The sequence below is a fragment of the Bombyx mori genome, chromosome 7 (assembly GCF_030269925.1).
Source record: "Bombyx mori chromosome 7, ASM3026992v2".
Lineage (NCBI taxonomy): Eukaryota > Metazoa > Arthropoda > Insecta > Lepidoptera > Bombycidae > Bombyx > Bombyx mori.
The window spans coordinates 12,765,907-12,781,452 of NC_085113.1; the positions used below are offsets into that span (position 1 = coordinate 12,765,907).

Here is a 15,546-nt window from a genome sequence, read left to right on the forward strand (position 1 = left end):
AATAAAACATTAGGAATAAAAATTAGTTTAAATTTATAAGTACGTGAAATATTATAATAATAGAAAATATCCTGTTGCACTGCAGTCTGTGTAGGAAAATTGACAAATATAACTTTCCGAACGTGATGTCTGATTTTATTAGGTCTGGAAGTCTGTATGGGCTCTACCGATCTTTGTCAGTGGAAAAAAAAACAAATTAAATTTAATATTTTATTTTATCTGTACATTGAGGTTTTTGGCGGGAACGCGAGGAGCGAAGTTGTGTGAATTGTTTTATTTTGTCTATTTAGCGTTTCTTCGGGTTTAAATGTGTAATAACGGTGGTTTATTAACTGTTTAGTATATGTGAAAGTGCACAAATGTGGGAAAATGAAACAAAGCCGCTGGACGTAGCTTTTCGGGATCCTTTAAAAATGTACTAAACTTTATTTCATTATAATACAAATTATAACCTAAGATATTTATTCTAGTCTAATTCAGTTGAGTTTCAGTACTACAAATTATGTCCATATTGACAACACGTTCTTTCTTCGTTCTTTTTATCACCGCACATTAATCATGACTTGCAAATTCGTAAAATTTTACTATAAGTACAATAAGGTCACGTTTCAAAAGATTTTTTTTTTAATTTTATTGCATAGATGAGTGGTCGAGCGCACAGCCCACCTGGTTTCAAGTGGTAACCGGAGTCCATAGACATCTACAACGTAAATGCCGCCACCCACCTTGAGATATGGGCTCTAAATCCTCAGTATAATTACAACGGCTGCCCCGCCCTTCAAACCGAAACGCATTGCTTCACGGCAGAAATAGGCAGGGTGGTGGTACCTATCCATGCGGACTCACAAGAGATCCTACCACCAGTAAAATTCTGTGAAAGGGTTATCGATTCTCAATCGGAATTTGACAAAAAATCGATTATTCATAATTTTAATCTACGTTATCACAACTCTGTGGTCGGCTCTAGCGGAGTCTTGCTGGCTATCAAACTGACAACAGCGGATCCCAGAGCCATGGCGCTACTGGTGGCGCACATCGCCCACAGCGTGGGCCGGTGGAGGACGCACACACCTCCAGAGGAATACGCGCACGTCAGGTCTGGAATGAAACAAGTTCACCGCCAGGAAAAACAATGGACGCAAACATTTGTGGTCAAGATTCTTGTAAATTAGGAGACCGGTAATGGCACATTGTCATCTAAAGAAGTTTTTCTTTACTGCACAGATAGCTAGATAGCACACCTGGTGTTAAGTGGTTACCGGAGCCCATAGACATCTATAACGTAAATACCGCCGCCCATCTTGAGATATGAGTTCTAAGGTCTCAGTATAGTTATAACGGCTGCTCCAGACTTCAAACCGAAACGCATTACTGCTTCACGACAGAAATAGGCAGGGTGGTGGTACCTATCCGTGCGGGCTCACAAGAAATCCCACCACCACCAGTAATTACACAAATTATAATTTTGCGGGCTTGATTTTTATTACACGACTAACTGTACCCGTCCGCCTTGCTGGATATTTAAAATTAACATTATTATTTCTCACCCCCACAAAGATTCTCATCATGAAGGCCCCCGCAACTGATGTAGGGAGTCCAACACTCATATAAATATTAGCCTATCCATTAAGTACATGTATTTTCTAAATGGATACCAAGTTTCAAGTTAATCGCAAGCATCGTTCAGTAGATATAACGGAACATCCGTAAAAACCACTAGATTTATATATTAGTATAGATGTAATTCCTTTACGGAAGTACATAAAACGCTCTTTTTAAAGAATGAGCAGTTAACGTTCGGGCTATGTGGTCGTTCCAGGGTAGGGCGATGTCTTCTTCAAACCTAGAGTCGAATGTGGAAACCGGTAACTTACAACTGATGAGCATGTACAGTAGTCTTCCGACGACAAAGGACAGGAGCGCCACCAGAGCGAAAGAGAATCCAATCGCGATCGGTTTATCGACCCTGCGGACCGCCCTCACTAGCACCATGCCTTGCATCAGGAACGATGCTCCTGAAAAGCAAAAGCCTAACTCAGTATTGTTATGCTGGTATGAGTGACGTCATCTGACGTCGTATAGCGCAAAAACAACTAGTACCATCGGGAATGTTCTGGAAAATTGTACATACAGTCGTGTCGGTCATAAAAGCGTTCTATTAGAAGGGAAATAATAACTTATGTATTCAAGAAAGCGAAAAATAAGTGAATTCCACCTCAAACCTCGTAATAATTTAATTGACTTTTAATTTGTATTTCGGTGAGAGTTTTGTTAACTTGTGTGCTTAGTGCGAATTTTTTAACTTTTCGATCACGTAAAAGTTAACTCGAATTTGTATGGAGTTGGAACAGCGCCCCTAGCGGCAAATGTAGGGAAGCACACTGAGAGCGTAGCAGTATGTCTGCACGTGGCGGATTCTTAGAGCATTTTTTTCACCCACTTCAATACCTTCGATTGACTTGACTATTTGCACACGCTTCAACTACCGATGATGATACAATAAACTAATATCTTCGCTTTATATTTTGTCTGCAGACACCAATTGGTACAACAAAGTCAACAAGATACGAAAAGAAGATGAAATTAATTTTTGATGCGATTTGTTGTTTAAGCGTGTTTTTTTTTATACTGCTTGCTCTATTTTACTGAGTAAATGTGTGGACGAGCTGATCACAATGTGCCGCCATCTTGATACATGAGGCCGAAGTTTCAATTGCATCGTTTAATGTCTGTTCCAGCTTGAAAACGCAATAGGGACAGCTTCGCAGCAGTTATAAGCAGGATGATGCTATCGACCTGGTTCCGATCGCCGATACGCCCTGCTAACATTAAAAATGTGAAATCTGTTTTTAGTTGAAATCTTCGGTTTAGTACAGCAGGTGGGGTGATCTTATGAAGCTTGGTATCGGTCGGATATGAGACAAAACAAGCAGCTAGTGAAACTAGGCCGGTAGAAGGGCCCGTGCTTGACTAGATTCACTATAATATGAAGATAGATTGCACCTTAGCTAGCTTATAGAGTTTCATTGAAGAATAATCCAATCATAATTGATGTTGTAAATCCGTTCTCAGTGAAAAAACTATCGATGTATATAACCGCGAGTGTATATAGTCGGTAGGCCTCCCACAAGATGGACCGACGATCTATCGAGGTTCGCGGGGATCCACTGGATGCAGGCAGCGCAGGACCGGTCTTTGTGGCGAGGCTTGGGGGAGGCCTATGTCCAGCAATGGACGCCCATGGGCTGATAAGTATATAGTCGAGGTGTGTCACCTAGTTGCAGTGGTAACATCCAAACAAGGACCAGAAAGAGGGTAGACAGATATGTCTGCTCCTAATGTTCTACCCGCACTATTCTGTAAATCTATGATGGCACTTGGAACAGCCGTAATATAGGAAGCTCATTAAATGTGCAAATCGTAGTAAGAATCTGTTAAATAATAATGTCTGCAACGCGGGTAGCCACTAAAGCTTAAAACAAATCAACCTAAAATGTTAGCCATATAAACACATATTGGAATCTTACCTGAGACTGCAAGTATAATAGTGTAGAATATCTGGTAGATACTGAAGGGCACGGAGCACGTGCTAAGGGCGCAGGCCCCGAGAGCCGCGCGTTGCGCCCCGCACGTGCAGTCCGCGTACAACCTGCGCGAGGCGAGGCGGACGGGTGACTGAAGAGCGCGTGTGTCGCGCGCCGCGTACACGGTCTATCCGTCTCTCTCTAACGCGCACGTTAGAAGAAGACAAAATCTCTAGTATAAGGTTAAGTTTCTAGAACAAGTATTGTTTTTTATTTTTCTTAAGGCGATACATCACTTCCATATAGACGAAGTGTCAGCATTAGAGTATAGCCCATTGAGTTTCTCGCGGATCTTCTCAGTGGGTCGCGTTTCCGATCCGGTGGTAGATTCTGCGAAGCACGGCTCTTGCTAGGGAAAGTGTTAACAACATCTCCTGTTTGAGCCCCGAGAGCTCACTTACATGCTAGGGTAAAGCTGAAATAGCCTCTCAAGGCTATCAGCATAGGAAGGAAAAGAAATAGAAGAAAAAAACATTAGAGTATCATTTAAAGAAATAGATAGAAGGGATCCTCCCAAATATCCAACTCACGAGAACCCGTTAAGGTCTTCCACGGCCCGGCAGCCTGCGTGGCAGGGAGAGAAGTACGTCGTGAGCGTGTCCAGCCCACAGACCGGGCTGAACCCGTATCTAGCCGAGTTGCATCTGGAACACAAACGGGTCTCGGCTTCATAGATGTTTTAGTGAAAGTAAGGACAGTTTGAATTATCTTGGGCTGTGGGATGAGCCGCTCGGTGCATTCGTATCGAGCAGTGCAATGTGTCGGTATTCGTGTGCCTCAGACGGATACCAGTTTTTTAATGAAATACATACCTACTTAATAATATATTCACGTATGACTTCCACGGTGATTAAATAACATCGTGGAATCAAAATCAAGTGCCATCTTTCAAGATGAGTGGCGTTATTCACTTAGTGATGTCTATGGGCCCCCATAACCACTTAACACTAGAGCAGCGTTTGCCAAAGTAGGCGATAACGTCTCCTTGTAGGCGCTGCAGGCCTAAGTAGCGATAAGGAACCCAGAGGTAAAATGGGGGCGTTGTATAAAGGCTTGAGAAACGATTTGTAATTTCATCTAGGAGGACTCTTAGACATCGACTGGGCTCTCGCTACACTGGTTTTTAAGTAGGTGAAAAATGGGGAAGCTAAAGAATAATTTATTCTCAAAGTGGGCAGTAGACAAAATAAGTTTGGGAATTCCTGCACTAGATGAACTAGTTCATTCATCTAAGCAAAAATAAAATAACATTAAAGGAATGATTACAGAGCCGTGTCACCCGTTAGGTCGTGTTGTGTAATCAATACGACCGGCTCTTGGCGCAATGAGTCAATGTCCCGACAATTACCCGCATTGCTGACTGCACTCTGGCTGAACGTATTCCTCGTCCAGCCCCGCGAGTGTGCCCGTGTCGCAGCCCAGGGAAGCCAGGACCACGAAGAATATGGCCACGAAGACAGCCACCACGCCGCCCACTCGAGCCGCCGTGTTGGCCTTCACGCCGTCAGGACGACGCGCTGAGAATCTCACCCTGAATATCTGGGGGTTTCGAGAGTTTGTACCTATAGCTGTTGCTTTCAGGAATAGGTAAAGGGCATATTAAATCGCAAGTTTTGTTCATTGCGTAATCAGATAAAAGAGCTCACGACCCACTCGGCGCTAAGTAGCCACAAAAGCCCATAGACGCGAATAACGCCACTCATCTTGTCGTGAACATCTTGTCAATTGTATTTCATTAGAAAAATTGGTATCTGCCTGCGGGATTCGAACATGGACATATTACGTTGCTCGATACGAGTGCACCAGCCATATTATCCTTTGCACCACGACTACTTCAGTGTGCTTAGTGCGAGTTTATTAACGTTCTCGATAGCGTAAAAGTTAGCTCATATTTGTATGGAATAGGATCGTTTGCGTACGTTTGCCGCTAGGGGCGCTGTTCCAACTGCATACAAAATTGGGTTAACTTTTACGCTATCGAGAACGTTAAAAAACTCGCACTAAGCACACAGAAGTGAAAATGACAAGATTTTAAGCAGACTGCAGATCACGTGTATACAGAATGACCCAACCCGTGCCGACTTCTCCTAGCTGTGTCTATATTTTGTATTCATTTACCATAATGAAGAAAATGACGACCAGCGATCTGAAGAAGTCGCTCAAAAATCGTGAGGTCCTGAGATCCTGTCTGAGAGCCTCGACGTGGAAACGAGCCTGGAAATGTGAAAGCGAACAATAAATATTACAATGATTCAAGTTTTGCAGAAAAACACATTTAATATGACGTTTTAGGTTCATTCATTCAAAGGGAGAGGTTTTTTTTGTAGAAATGACAAGCTTTGCTGTAGAATATTGGCAGTGGCAGAGGCATGACCAAGCCACTGCCTTATAAGCACTCCTCAAACCTCCTTTGAAAAATAATGCAACTCTTCGAAATCACTGAGTGGTCAATCATTGGCAGTGCTGAAAGAAGATATCTTGAAGCATACTGTGAATTATCCTTCTGGTTCTTGGTGATTTGAACTCTGATCCGGCGTTGTTAGTAGTACAATCTCAATTTTTTTTTATTGCTTAGATGGCTGGACGATTTCACAGCCCACCTGATGTTAAGTGGTTACTGGAGCCCATAGACATCTACAACGTAAATGCCCCACCCACCTTGAGATATAAGTTCTAACAACCGAACCGTTCAAACCGAAACGCATTACTGCTTCACGGCAGAAATAGGCAAGGCGGTGGTACCTACCCGTCCGGACTCACAAGAGGTCCTACCACTAAAAACTACCACTAAATGTATAAGAGCTTGTACCAGAACCGACTAAAAGCACGTACCTGAACGTATGCATGGTCGTATTCGACGTAGCAGAAGATTGCAGTAGTGAGTAGAGAGAGAGCCACAGACTGGATCACCACTATTCTATTGTTGATCACTCGATACAGGGACGGCAGGAAATCTAAGAAGGAAACAGAGTTCTGTCAGATCTTTAACGTTTTCAGATCCAGTAAATAAAGAGTATACCGATTGATGTTTTTATTGCCTTAGTTAAGGGTAAAAAAAAAAAAAAAAAAAAGTTAAGGGTACCCGATCTACCTGTATCCACTGTGACTTCCTCCTCCTGCCACTGTGGCATCTTGGTCGGGAAGAACGTGAAGAGAATGGCGAACATCATCGTCAGCATCGACGCGGAGAGCTGGCCCTCCCACCAGTCGTCTCGTACTGAGCTCGGGCGGAACCAGTTGGTGCCGCTCAACCCGAGTGACAAACGAATCGATATGAGAATACCTGAAGAAAAGACGCAGATCAAATCAAATAAAATCAAACTTTATTAGCTAAAACACGGCTTACAAAATTGTTGATAGTTATTTTATAGAACAGCGTGTTTCTACCAGGTCGGCGCGAAAATATTATTCAAAATGATTTACATTAAATGCAGTCAGTAAATATGTATATTAATTAATTAAAATATCAAACAACAAAATAAATTAATTGAATAAGAATTAGTCATTTATGTCATACTAGCGACCCGCCCTCGCTTCGCTTCGGAAACATTAAAATACACATGAAACAAAAAAAAAAAAAAAGTAGCCTATGTTCATCAGGGACAATGTCGGCTTCTAATGGAAAAAGAATTTTTCAAATCGGTCCAGTAGTTTCGGAGCCTATTCGAAACAAACAAACAAACAAATCTTTCCTCTTTATAATATTAGTATAGAAAACGAAAACAAAGAACAGAAAGAAGCGAATTTAAAATTAACATAATGATTTATCATTTAAAAAATCGCTAACTGTATAATAACATCTTAAGGTTAATAATTTTTTCAAGTTCTTTTTAAATATTATTATATTTAAAAATAACATATTTATATTTATATATAAATTTTTTAAAGCATCAGGTAGCTTATTATATATTTTCGGTGCCATACACACATTGATATATAAAAATACATCAATGCATACACAATATACTTTTTTGCAGAAGAGTTGACTTAGCACATTATTTATGACAATTTATGACACAAATGCTATTAAAGTTTTATTTAAAATTCTTAATTTAAGTTGGCATATTCGAATCATTTGGATACGTATCGCGACGTCCAGCAGAGTCTAACGAGAAACCTGTTGTTCAGGATAGGGTCAATAGTAAAAAATCTTGTGGACGAAGCCCCATGCGCTTGACTGATCAGGTGAAGGACCCTACTAAACCCCACTTAACGAGTGCGTGCGCCAACCTTCAATTCGTAAACTGTGGAGAACATCTGTCAAGGCTTTAATAAACAAGAATTCCACATGACCACGACTGCTCTGCCAAGAGTAACCGACTATGATGATGACGTTTCGAACAATTCCATTTACTTTTCTAAATTGTCTGGCAAACCCACCATAGAAGTAAGGGCCGTTGGTCGGGTCATGGTCGTCTAAGTAGGTTAATCCGTGCGCCCAGATGCTGACCTTCGTGAGGGCACATAGCAGCGCCGTCAGTACCAGAATCCCGGTGCGAGGTGTCACGTTCTCGTCTCTAGGGTTTATGGATCGAAAGGCCGGTTCACCCCCGCATAGTTCTGTAAGCGATTGATGCTTAAAGTGGGATGTCATTATTATTTAATCATTTTTCGGCATATTCACCAATGGCTCAAAAGCTGTGTTCGTATATCTGGCCAGAAGTGTCAAAACTGCATTGGTAAATTTTGTGAGTTTAAATTCCACAAATAGCTATACTAGTACTTTTTTTTTTTTAGACTCTTTCTTACGTTAGCTTTGTTCATTTGTAAATAACTTAATCTGGCAACCTTTCTTATCGGCTTCAATTCGCGTGCTTAAAAAAAACGTCTTTAAAATCGGTGTTCATCGATTTTAAAGACGTTATCATATCAAAGTACATGTAGTGCTAGTTCGGTTTGCAATTAAACCACTAAGCATGTTTTTTCAGTTTTTAAACTTCATTAGTATGTATTTGGGGGTTTATCTATGCTCTTAAAAAATTGTGTGCATGGTAATCCGCGAAACCGATCGAATTCGAAGATATAATGATTAGATTTCAAGACCTACCCACATTCGCAGGATTAGAATACGCGAAAGGAAATGCTAAGACCAGTAATCCAGCTGTAGCGGAGGCTCCTAGCCATCCCGTCAGCGCGAACTGCCGTCGACCAGACCCCCACCACGCCAGAACAACTCCCAATACGCATTCTATGACACCTGCTGCGATTTGTACCCAGCCTGAAATTTTAATTTTGCAGATAAAGCCAATTATTTTGTTATAGTCTTTCAATTGCGCTAAACGGGTACCTGATTGCGGCATTTAAGCCCCAGTACAGTGGCATCGCCCGATACGATTACACCGGACATCTTATCAGTTAGACCATCTTACCAGTAAAAAAAGATGTGAAACTTTTTCGAGGGCGTTCCAGCAAGGATTGGAGGAGGCCTATGTCCCACAGTGAGATAGATGGAATCTTTTTTATACAGAGTACCTTTAGAGCCCTTAAACTTTTTTCTAACCACTTTACAGCAAAGGGACCGAGAGCTCACTCTCCCATTAAGCAATAAACAAACAAAACTTGGCTTCTTTTTAGCCTTACTTTCAATAAGAGGTGTACTGTAACCCTGGTCCGCGTCCCTCTTCAGCAGCAAGTACACGTTGCTCTCCAGCAGGATGACGATAAGCAGGGTACCCTGGAGGAACAGGTCGAACCTCTTCAGCGTCAGGATATACGTTTGGAGGAAGTACCATAACTTGTGAAATACTGAAAAGAACGTGCCCAATCTTAATTTTTTTAATTGGCTGACATAAAGCAAGGTTAGATTGCGTAAAAGCTTGGTGGATCGAGCGATGCGGTTACGCAAACATTGTGTGATGAACAGATTTATTTGCTCTTTGTCTGGGTGTTTGCTATCTATCACTGCATTGTATAAAACAAAGTCGCTTTCTCTGTCCCTATATCTCTATATGTATGCTTAAATCTTTAAAACTATGCAACGGATTTTGATGCGGTTTTTTTAAAAGATAGAGTGATTGAAGAGGAAGGTTTATATGTATAATAACATCCATTAAATAGTGGAGAAATCAATAATAAATTACACTTTCCGAAGTGAAGTGAGGGCGGGTCGCTAGTTTATGTATATATTTAAACGTATATATACATTATGTCAGTCTCTGGTAACCATAACAGAGAGAATCATAAATTGGAGCCGGAAGATCGCGCGTGATTTGTAAACAAATATTGAATTCGACTAAATTGATATTTTATTTAATTGAAAACCGTTTTTCTATTTTGTTTTTATTTATTTATAATAAAATAAGTTAAGGACAAATTTCCGTATGATAAGTGTAATCTTTAAAACCGAAAGGTCAGTGTTGAATGGTTACGTAGTAACACATTAAGTAATGCGCTAATAAGACCCCCTTTATCGCGTTTATCATTTAATTCTTAACTCTTTAATCACTAAATATTTTTAACGTATGTAGTCTATAAGTTATTTTATGTTTATTTACTTTAATCAGTGTTAGGTAGGAAAAACACTTTTATATGTTTTTGTTGTAAGGTTGGTAGGATAACCTGTGGGCCGAAGTCCTTTCCAGGCTCTCCAGGACTGGAGGGCGGTGGTGGATAGGAAGGCCACAAAGATTCTGCAAGCCGGAAAGTTTTATATACACACTTATTCCTCGTCGTGTCTTTGTTGCACTTGCAGGGAAAACCGTAAGAGGATATCTTTGAACACCAATTTTTCAGGACAAAATTATACCTGTGGCGGATTTGTATTTAACATTGTGTAAAGAGATGGAACATAAATTATTATTCGAATAGGTTTCACACAGCGCCACCGATGATAAACATTAGCGATACCAAGTTATAGCGGACTACATAGATGTCTGCTGACGATTATATAGAACCGCCATATTTCCACGTAAAATCCATTGACCTAATAACCAGTATTCATAGTAATCCAAAAAATTTATAAACCAGAAAACCTCAATGTTATCAAAGTCAATTGTAGTAGTCCTAAGGAACCCCGCTGGTCCGTAGGGCCCGCACAAGTTGTCTCCGCTTCACCCTGTCTTACACTAGCTCCTGAATATCCAGCCGGCAGTCCTCATTTCGATCTTTGTGATGCGTCGCCAAGTGTGTACAGAGTGTAACGTTCTCGATAGCGTAAAAGTTAGATCATATTTGTATGGAATGGGATCGTTTGCCTACGTTTGCCGCTAGGGGCGCTGTTCCAACTGCATACAAAATTGGGTTAACTTTTACGCTATCGAGAACGTTAAGAAACTCGCACTAAGCACACAGGTCTTCTGCCACGCGGTTGTCACTTTAAAGCGATCGATGTTGTGGTGACTCCACTGCAGCGTAGAATGTGTCCTATTAAATGCCATTTCTGATAAGCAATGTCTTGCGCGATGAGTAATGTCAATTTTATTTTTATTTTTTATAGCTTAGTTGAGTGGACGAACTCACAGCCCACGTGGTTACTGGAGTCCATAGACATTCACAACGTAAATCTCGCCACCCACCTTGAGATTTTTTTTTTCCCTACCTAAGCTGATAGCCTTGAGAGGCTATTTCAGCGTAACCGTGGCTAGTAGGTGAGCTCACGGGGCTCAAACCTGACGACGATGCTAACACGAACCCTAGCAAGAGCCGTGCTTCGCAGAATCTAACACCGGATCGGAAACGTGACCCACTGAGAAGATCCGGCGAGAAACTCAGTTTGCTCCTTGAGATATAAGTTCTAAGGTCTCAGTATTGAGTATAGTGACGACGGCTGCCCCACCCTTCAAACCGAAACGCATTATTACTTTACGGCTGAAATAGGCAGGGTGGTACCTACCCGTGCGGACTCACAAGAGGTCCTACCACCAGTAAAAATATCTTGATAAAATCCAAATGGAACCAACCTCATGAGAAATATCGGATTTCAAATAAAAAAGGATCATCAAATCGGTTTACCTACATTAAAAAAATTGAGCTAACACAAAAAAAATGGTCGAACCGATTGAGATTCTCTCCTTTTTGAAATCGGTTAAAATAGACCCTAATTTAGAAATAGCTAACTCAAAAATAGTATTTATCAACAATTCGCATTCGCAAGATTAGTGTGATTATTAATTAAAATATTTAGAGATTAGCGTTTATATAATTTCACGTGTTCAGACTGGACTGAGCAAAGATCATTTCTTCATTTGAAAATGAACGAACATTCAAATCGATTACAAATATCGATTAAACAAAAATCGATTAAATCATTATTTTGAGTCGGATAGTTTTTCTTAGGCTTAGAAAGAGCATTTTACTGGTGGTAGGACTTCTCGTGAGTCCGCACGGGTAGGTACCAAGCACCCTGCCTATTTCTGCCGTAAAACAGTAATGCGTTTCGGTTTGAAGGGTGGGGCAGCCGTTGTAACTATACTAAGACCTCAGAACTCATATCTCAAGGTGGGTGGCGGCATTTACGTTGTAGATGTCTATGGGCTCCAGTAACCACTTAACACCAGGTGGGCTGTGAATTTAATAAATAAATAAAACTTGTGTTTTCTGTTCAAAGGGTTCGTTGCTGTGGCGGCGCAAATTTAAACAGCTTCATGATCTAAGACTCACTTCTAGTGTATTTTTTTTTTTTTTTTTTATTTTCCTACCTAAGCTGGTAGCCTAGAGAGGCTATTCCAGCGTAACCGTAACTAGTAAGTGAGCTCACGGGGCTCAAACCTGACGACGATGCTAACACGAACCCTAGCAAGAGTCGTGCTTCGCAGAATCTACCACCGGATCGGAAACGCGACCCACTGCGAAGATCCGGCGAGAAACTCAGTGGGCTCTGAGAGTTAATTTACTCGTCGAGCCCTTCGTCGCAAACGACGGGTTCGACGAGAACGGTGACCGGAGCTTGAAGTACCTAGAAGCACCGTTAGTGGATCGGGAGGATCCGAGATGACGTGTTTTGGGCGACGTCGACTGCTTTCCATTCTGTCCGCTGGATCGGGAATGTAGTTACCGGCGGCCATGGTGAGAGGGTTCTCGTGTCGTGCCGCTTTATCGAAGTGGTCTAGTGTATAAGGGCTCTCTTACCGTACGCACCGAAACACATGACTTCTTTCTTTCTTCTTTGATCTCAATAAGCCTTACAATTTTTTTGCCTATATAACTACCAATAGCCTCGAGGGGCTGTTTTGGTTTCAACGGAGTAACGGGCGAGCTCAAGGGAATCGACCTGTGAGAGCTTGCTAACCTCTGCCCTAGCAAGAGCAGTGCTTCGCTGAATCTACCACCGGATCGGAATTCCGGCCCAATGAGATTATCGGGCGAGAAACTCTCTAAGACCAGTCCTTCTCCTTCTTGCGTCATATTAATATTCCTTAGTCCTGAGGGTCGTGACCTTTACAGAGCACTTTTGCTTGGACTATGTTCCTCCGTTCTTTAGGAAAGAATGCGAATCCTCTGCGCAGTGGATAGCGACATTGATGCCGGTGTCCAATGTCTCTTATTTTGATCAGATTAGCGCATAGGACTACGCCCCCTAAGCCTCTTTCCTTCCACTATGCCGGTGATAAGTAGTTTTTCGAGATTACGACCAGTAATTACCCAAAGATAATGCCGCTTTTTTTTAGGGCGTGGGTAGACACTTGTGTTTGTCGTAAAAGGCGACTAATCGATTGACTGATTCACAAAGTATATACAAAACCTTTCTTTGAGAATTATACGAGCCAAATCGTTCTCAGATTATAGAGCACACTATGATCGCCAACTGGTATTTATTGATGATAGGTTATATTGTGAGTTCACACGCGTGGATACCACCATTTTGCCCAGTTCTGCGGGCCAAAATGAAGTGTACCACTTCGACGGGTAGGACAGTCGTTTTATTTTATTGTCATCGTCAACACAAGTATACAGTCTATGTGACACGGTGTGTGGTCACATATATGCCCTAAAGAGTTCTCTAGAGATAATAAATTGAAAATAAAATTTTGAATATTCAATTATAAATTCAAAAAAGCGAATTCTCAAACAAATGAATGTTGTGTCGACAGTAACAGTTAATATTTGCAACTTCAGTCGAAGTTAAATATTTGTCTCTCGATAGGCAGAGTGTAAGTTCAAGGGCTAAGTCAAAGAGTAATAATGGTCAAGTTATGTTTGAAAAAATCGTTAAAGAACTTAGAAGATTATAAAACCTTAAAAATATCACTGTGTCAACAATGTCGCTTAAAACTTGTATGTGACAAATTATAATTTATTTATGATGAGGACATGTTGTAGGAATTTGACAGAGATATAAAAAAAAAATCGATAAAAAAATTCTGACAAGCCTATGCTGTATTTTCGCGATGTTTAATCAATGAAAACAGAACAGTATTTTTTGTCAAAATTAGAAACAGTTCTTTTATCAAAATCCTACGTAAATAACTTCGCTTGACATACCTGTTCTCCCTTGTAGCATCATCTTAGCTCATTTCACGACAAAATATTCACGTAAAACTATCACACATTCACATTACATTACAAATACAAGTGATGTTTATTGATTGAACCCATACGTACTGATTGCCGTGGCTGTTATCAACGGATAGTTCTTATCAATTGCGATCTGTAATTAGCCGTTTTATAAGCTTAATATAGGTGTGTATTGTTCGAAGCGGTTGTATGAACACGGATGTTGTTTGTGACACCGATACTAATACTAGTTTAAAAATTTTAATTTTTACTTCCCGCAACCTTTATAAGTTCTAAAAATACTAACATAAATTTTTTATCAAGTCACTTTTTTATCTTACCGGAAATATTTTTTTATAGAATCATACCTACTTAATTGGTTAACTTTGGTGCTGCATTACTTGTTTAGTTTAAGAGATATTTATTGTATAACTCAGTTAAACTGTTGCGTAGAAAGTGTAAAAAAAGTTGTGATCGCATTAGTTATGTTTGTGGACAATTTATATTTACTAGAGGTCCCGCAGTAGTCGAATTTCGACTTTCGGATTGGAATTGTAAGTTTCTACACTATTATGATTGTATTTTATACTACTATAATCACAAATTTCGCCAAGGGTACACTATAAAACAATATTAATAAAACAAACAATATTTATGTATTCTCAATTTGACCACAAACGTCAAGAACAAAAGTTTGACAATTAATAGTATGCATGCGTGTGTGCGTCAAATACATGGTATGTAGTGTGTGTAATGTTTTCTTTATTGATTTAATGTATATTTTATGCATTATTTAAAAAAATATTAGCATTGTGCACTTCTTCTCTATATTCTCTATAAGTGTGGAAAATTTCATACCGCGCATTCATGTCCGCGCAATTTTCGTAAAAAGGGATACAAAGTTTTTGCTTCACGTATTAATATATAGATAAAATAAAAGACATATACTGCAACTACGTAACTAAATATGTAACTGCATATTCGGATTACCTGTGGCTAACCAAAAAAAAAACTGTGCTCCCCATGTGATTAATTATTTTTGTTAATTACGATCCTGTGTCCCATGTGCGGTTTGCAAGGAATATGTTATGACAGATTTAAGTTTATGTAATTATGCTAATTTATAAGTTTTGCAGCCTTTAACTTTGGTTACACGTTGTGATTCTTTCATTGTGGTCCGAGGTCACGAGGTCCCCGCGCCTGGGGGCGCTCGAGGTATGTACGACTGGTCCGCAGATGTTGGGAGCGGACCGCGGGCCCGAGAAGAAAGAGTAACTTTTTTACGTATTCGAGTCGTCAAAATGCAAGTTAAAATGCAGGTGTACCCCGGGACCTTACAGTACACAACTCTATTACCTACTAAAATAGATAAAAGTTATAGTCCCCGGCACGTAACTTGGCAAGTCGTTAGATGCGCACAAGTCGTTTTTTAGGTCTCTTTAGTTGTCAAGCGGGACGCGGAGAAAGACGTAGTACCATTCCGAGCGCGTGATTGGTGCGTCAGTAGACCCTCCCCTCCCGCACCGCGTCT

General features: G+C 40.6%; 1 protein-coding gene across 2 annotated transcripts; it reads right to left on the reverse strand.

Moving 5' to 3' along the window:
* Window positions 1-403: 403 nt before the first annotated feature.
* Window positions 404-14,225, reverse strand: LOC101736042 (solute carrier organic anion transporter family member 2B1). 2 transcript variants are annotated; one of them, XM_021347742.3, is made up of 12 exons: window positions 14,004-14,225; window positions 9,165-9,329; window positions 8,632-8,802; window positions 7,965-8,144; window positions 6,676-6,867; window positions 6,417-6,538; window positions 5,703-5,798; window positions 4,933-5,123; window positions 4,115-4,228; window positions 3,528-3,649; window positions 1,875-2,015; window positions 404-1,098 (listed from the first exon to the last, which is right to left on the reverse strand). In XM_021347742.3, exons 1-12 carry the CDS (start codon window positions 14,023-14,025, stop codon window positions 944-946), a joined length of 1,671 nt encoding a protein of 556 aa, XP_021203417.2. In that variant the 5' UTR covers window positions 14,026-14,225; the 3' UTR covers window positions 404-943. The 2 variants fall into 2 exon arrangements, with proteins under 2 accessions (XP_021203417.2, XP_062525451.1); XM_062669467.1 differs by lacking the exons at window positions 8,632-8,802; window positions 9,165-9,329 and having other exon boundaries at window positions 14,004-14,163.
* Between the last annotated feature and the right edge of the window lie 1,321 nt (window positions 14,226-15,546).

Coding starts and splice junctions, on each gene's coding strand:
- LOC101736042 (XM_021347742.3), bottom strand. CDS start 14,025: ATGATGCTACAAGGGAGAACAG. Junction 5,799..6,416: donor ACGACCATGCATACGTTCAG/GTACGTGCTTTT, acceptor TCACATTTCCAG/GCTCGTTTCCACGTCGAGGC. Junction 2,016..3,527: donor TATTATACTTGCAGTCTCAG/GTAAGATTCCAA, acceptor TTTGCTTTTCAG/GAGCATCGTTCCTGATGCAA.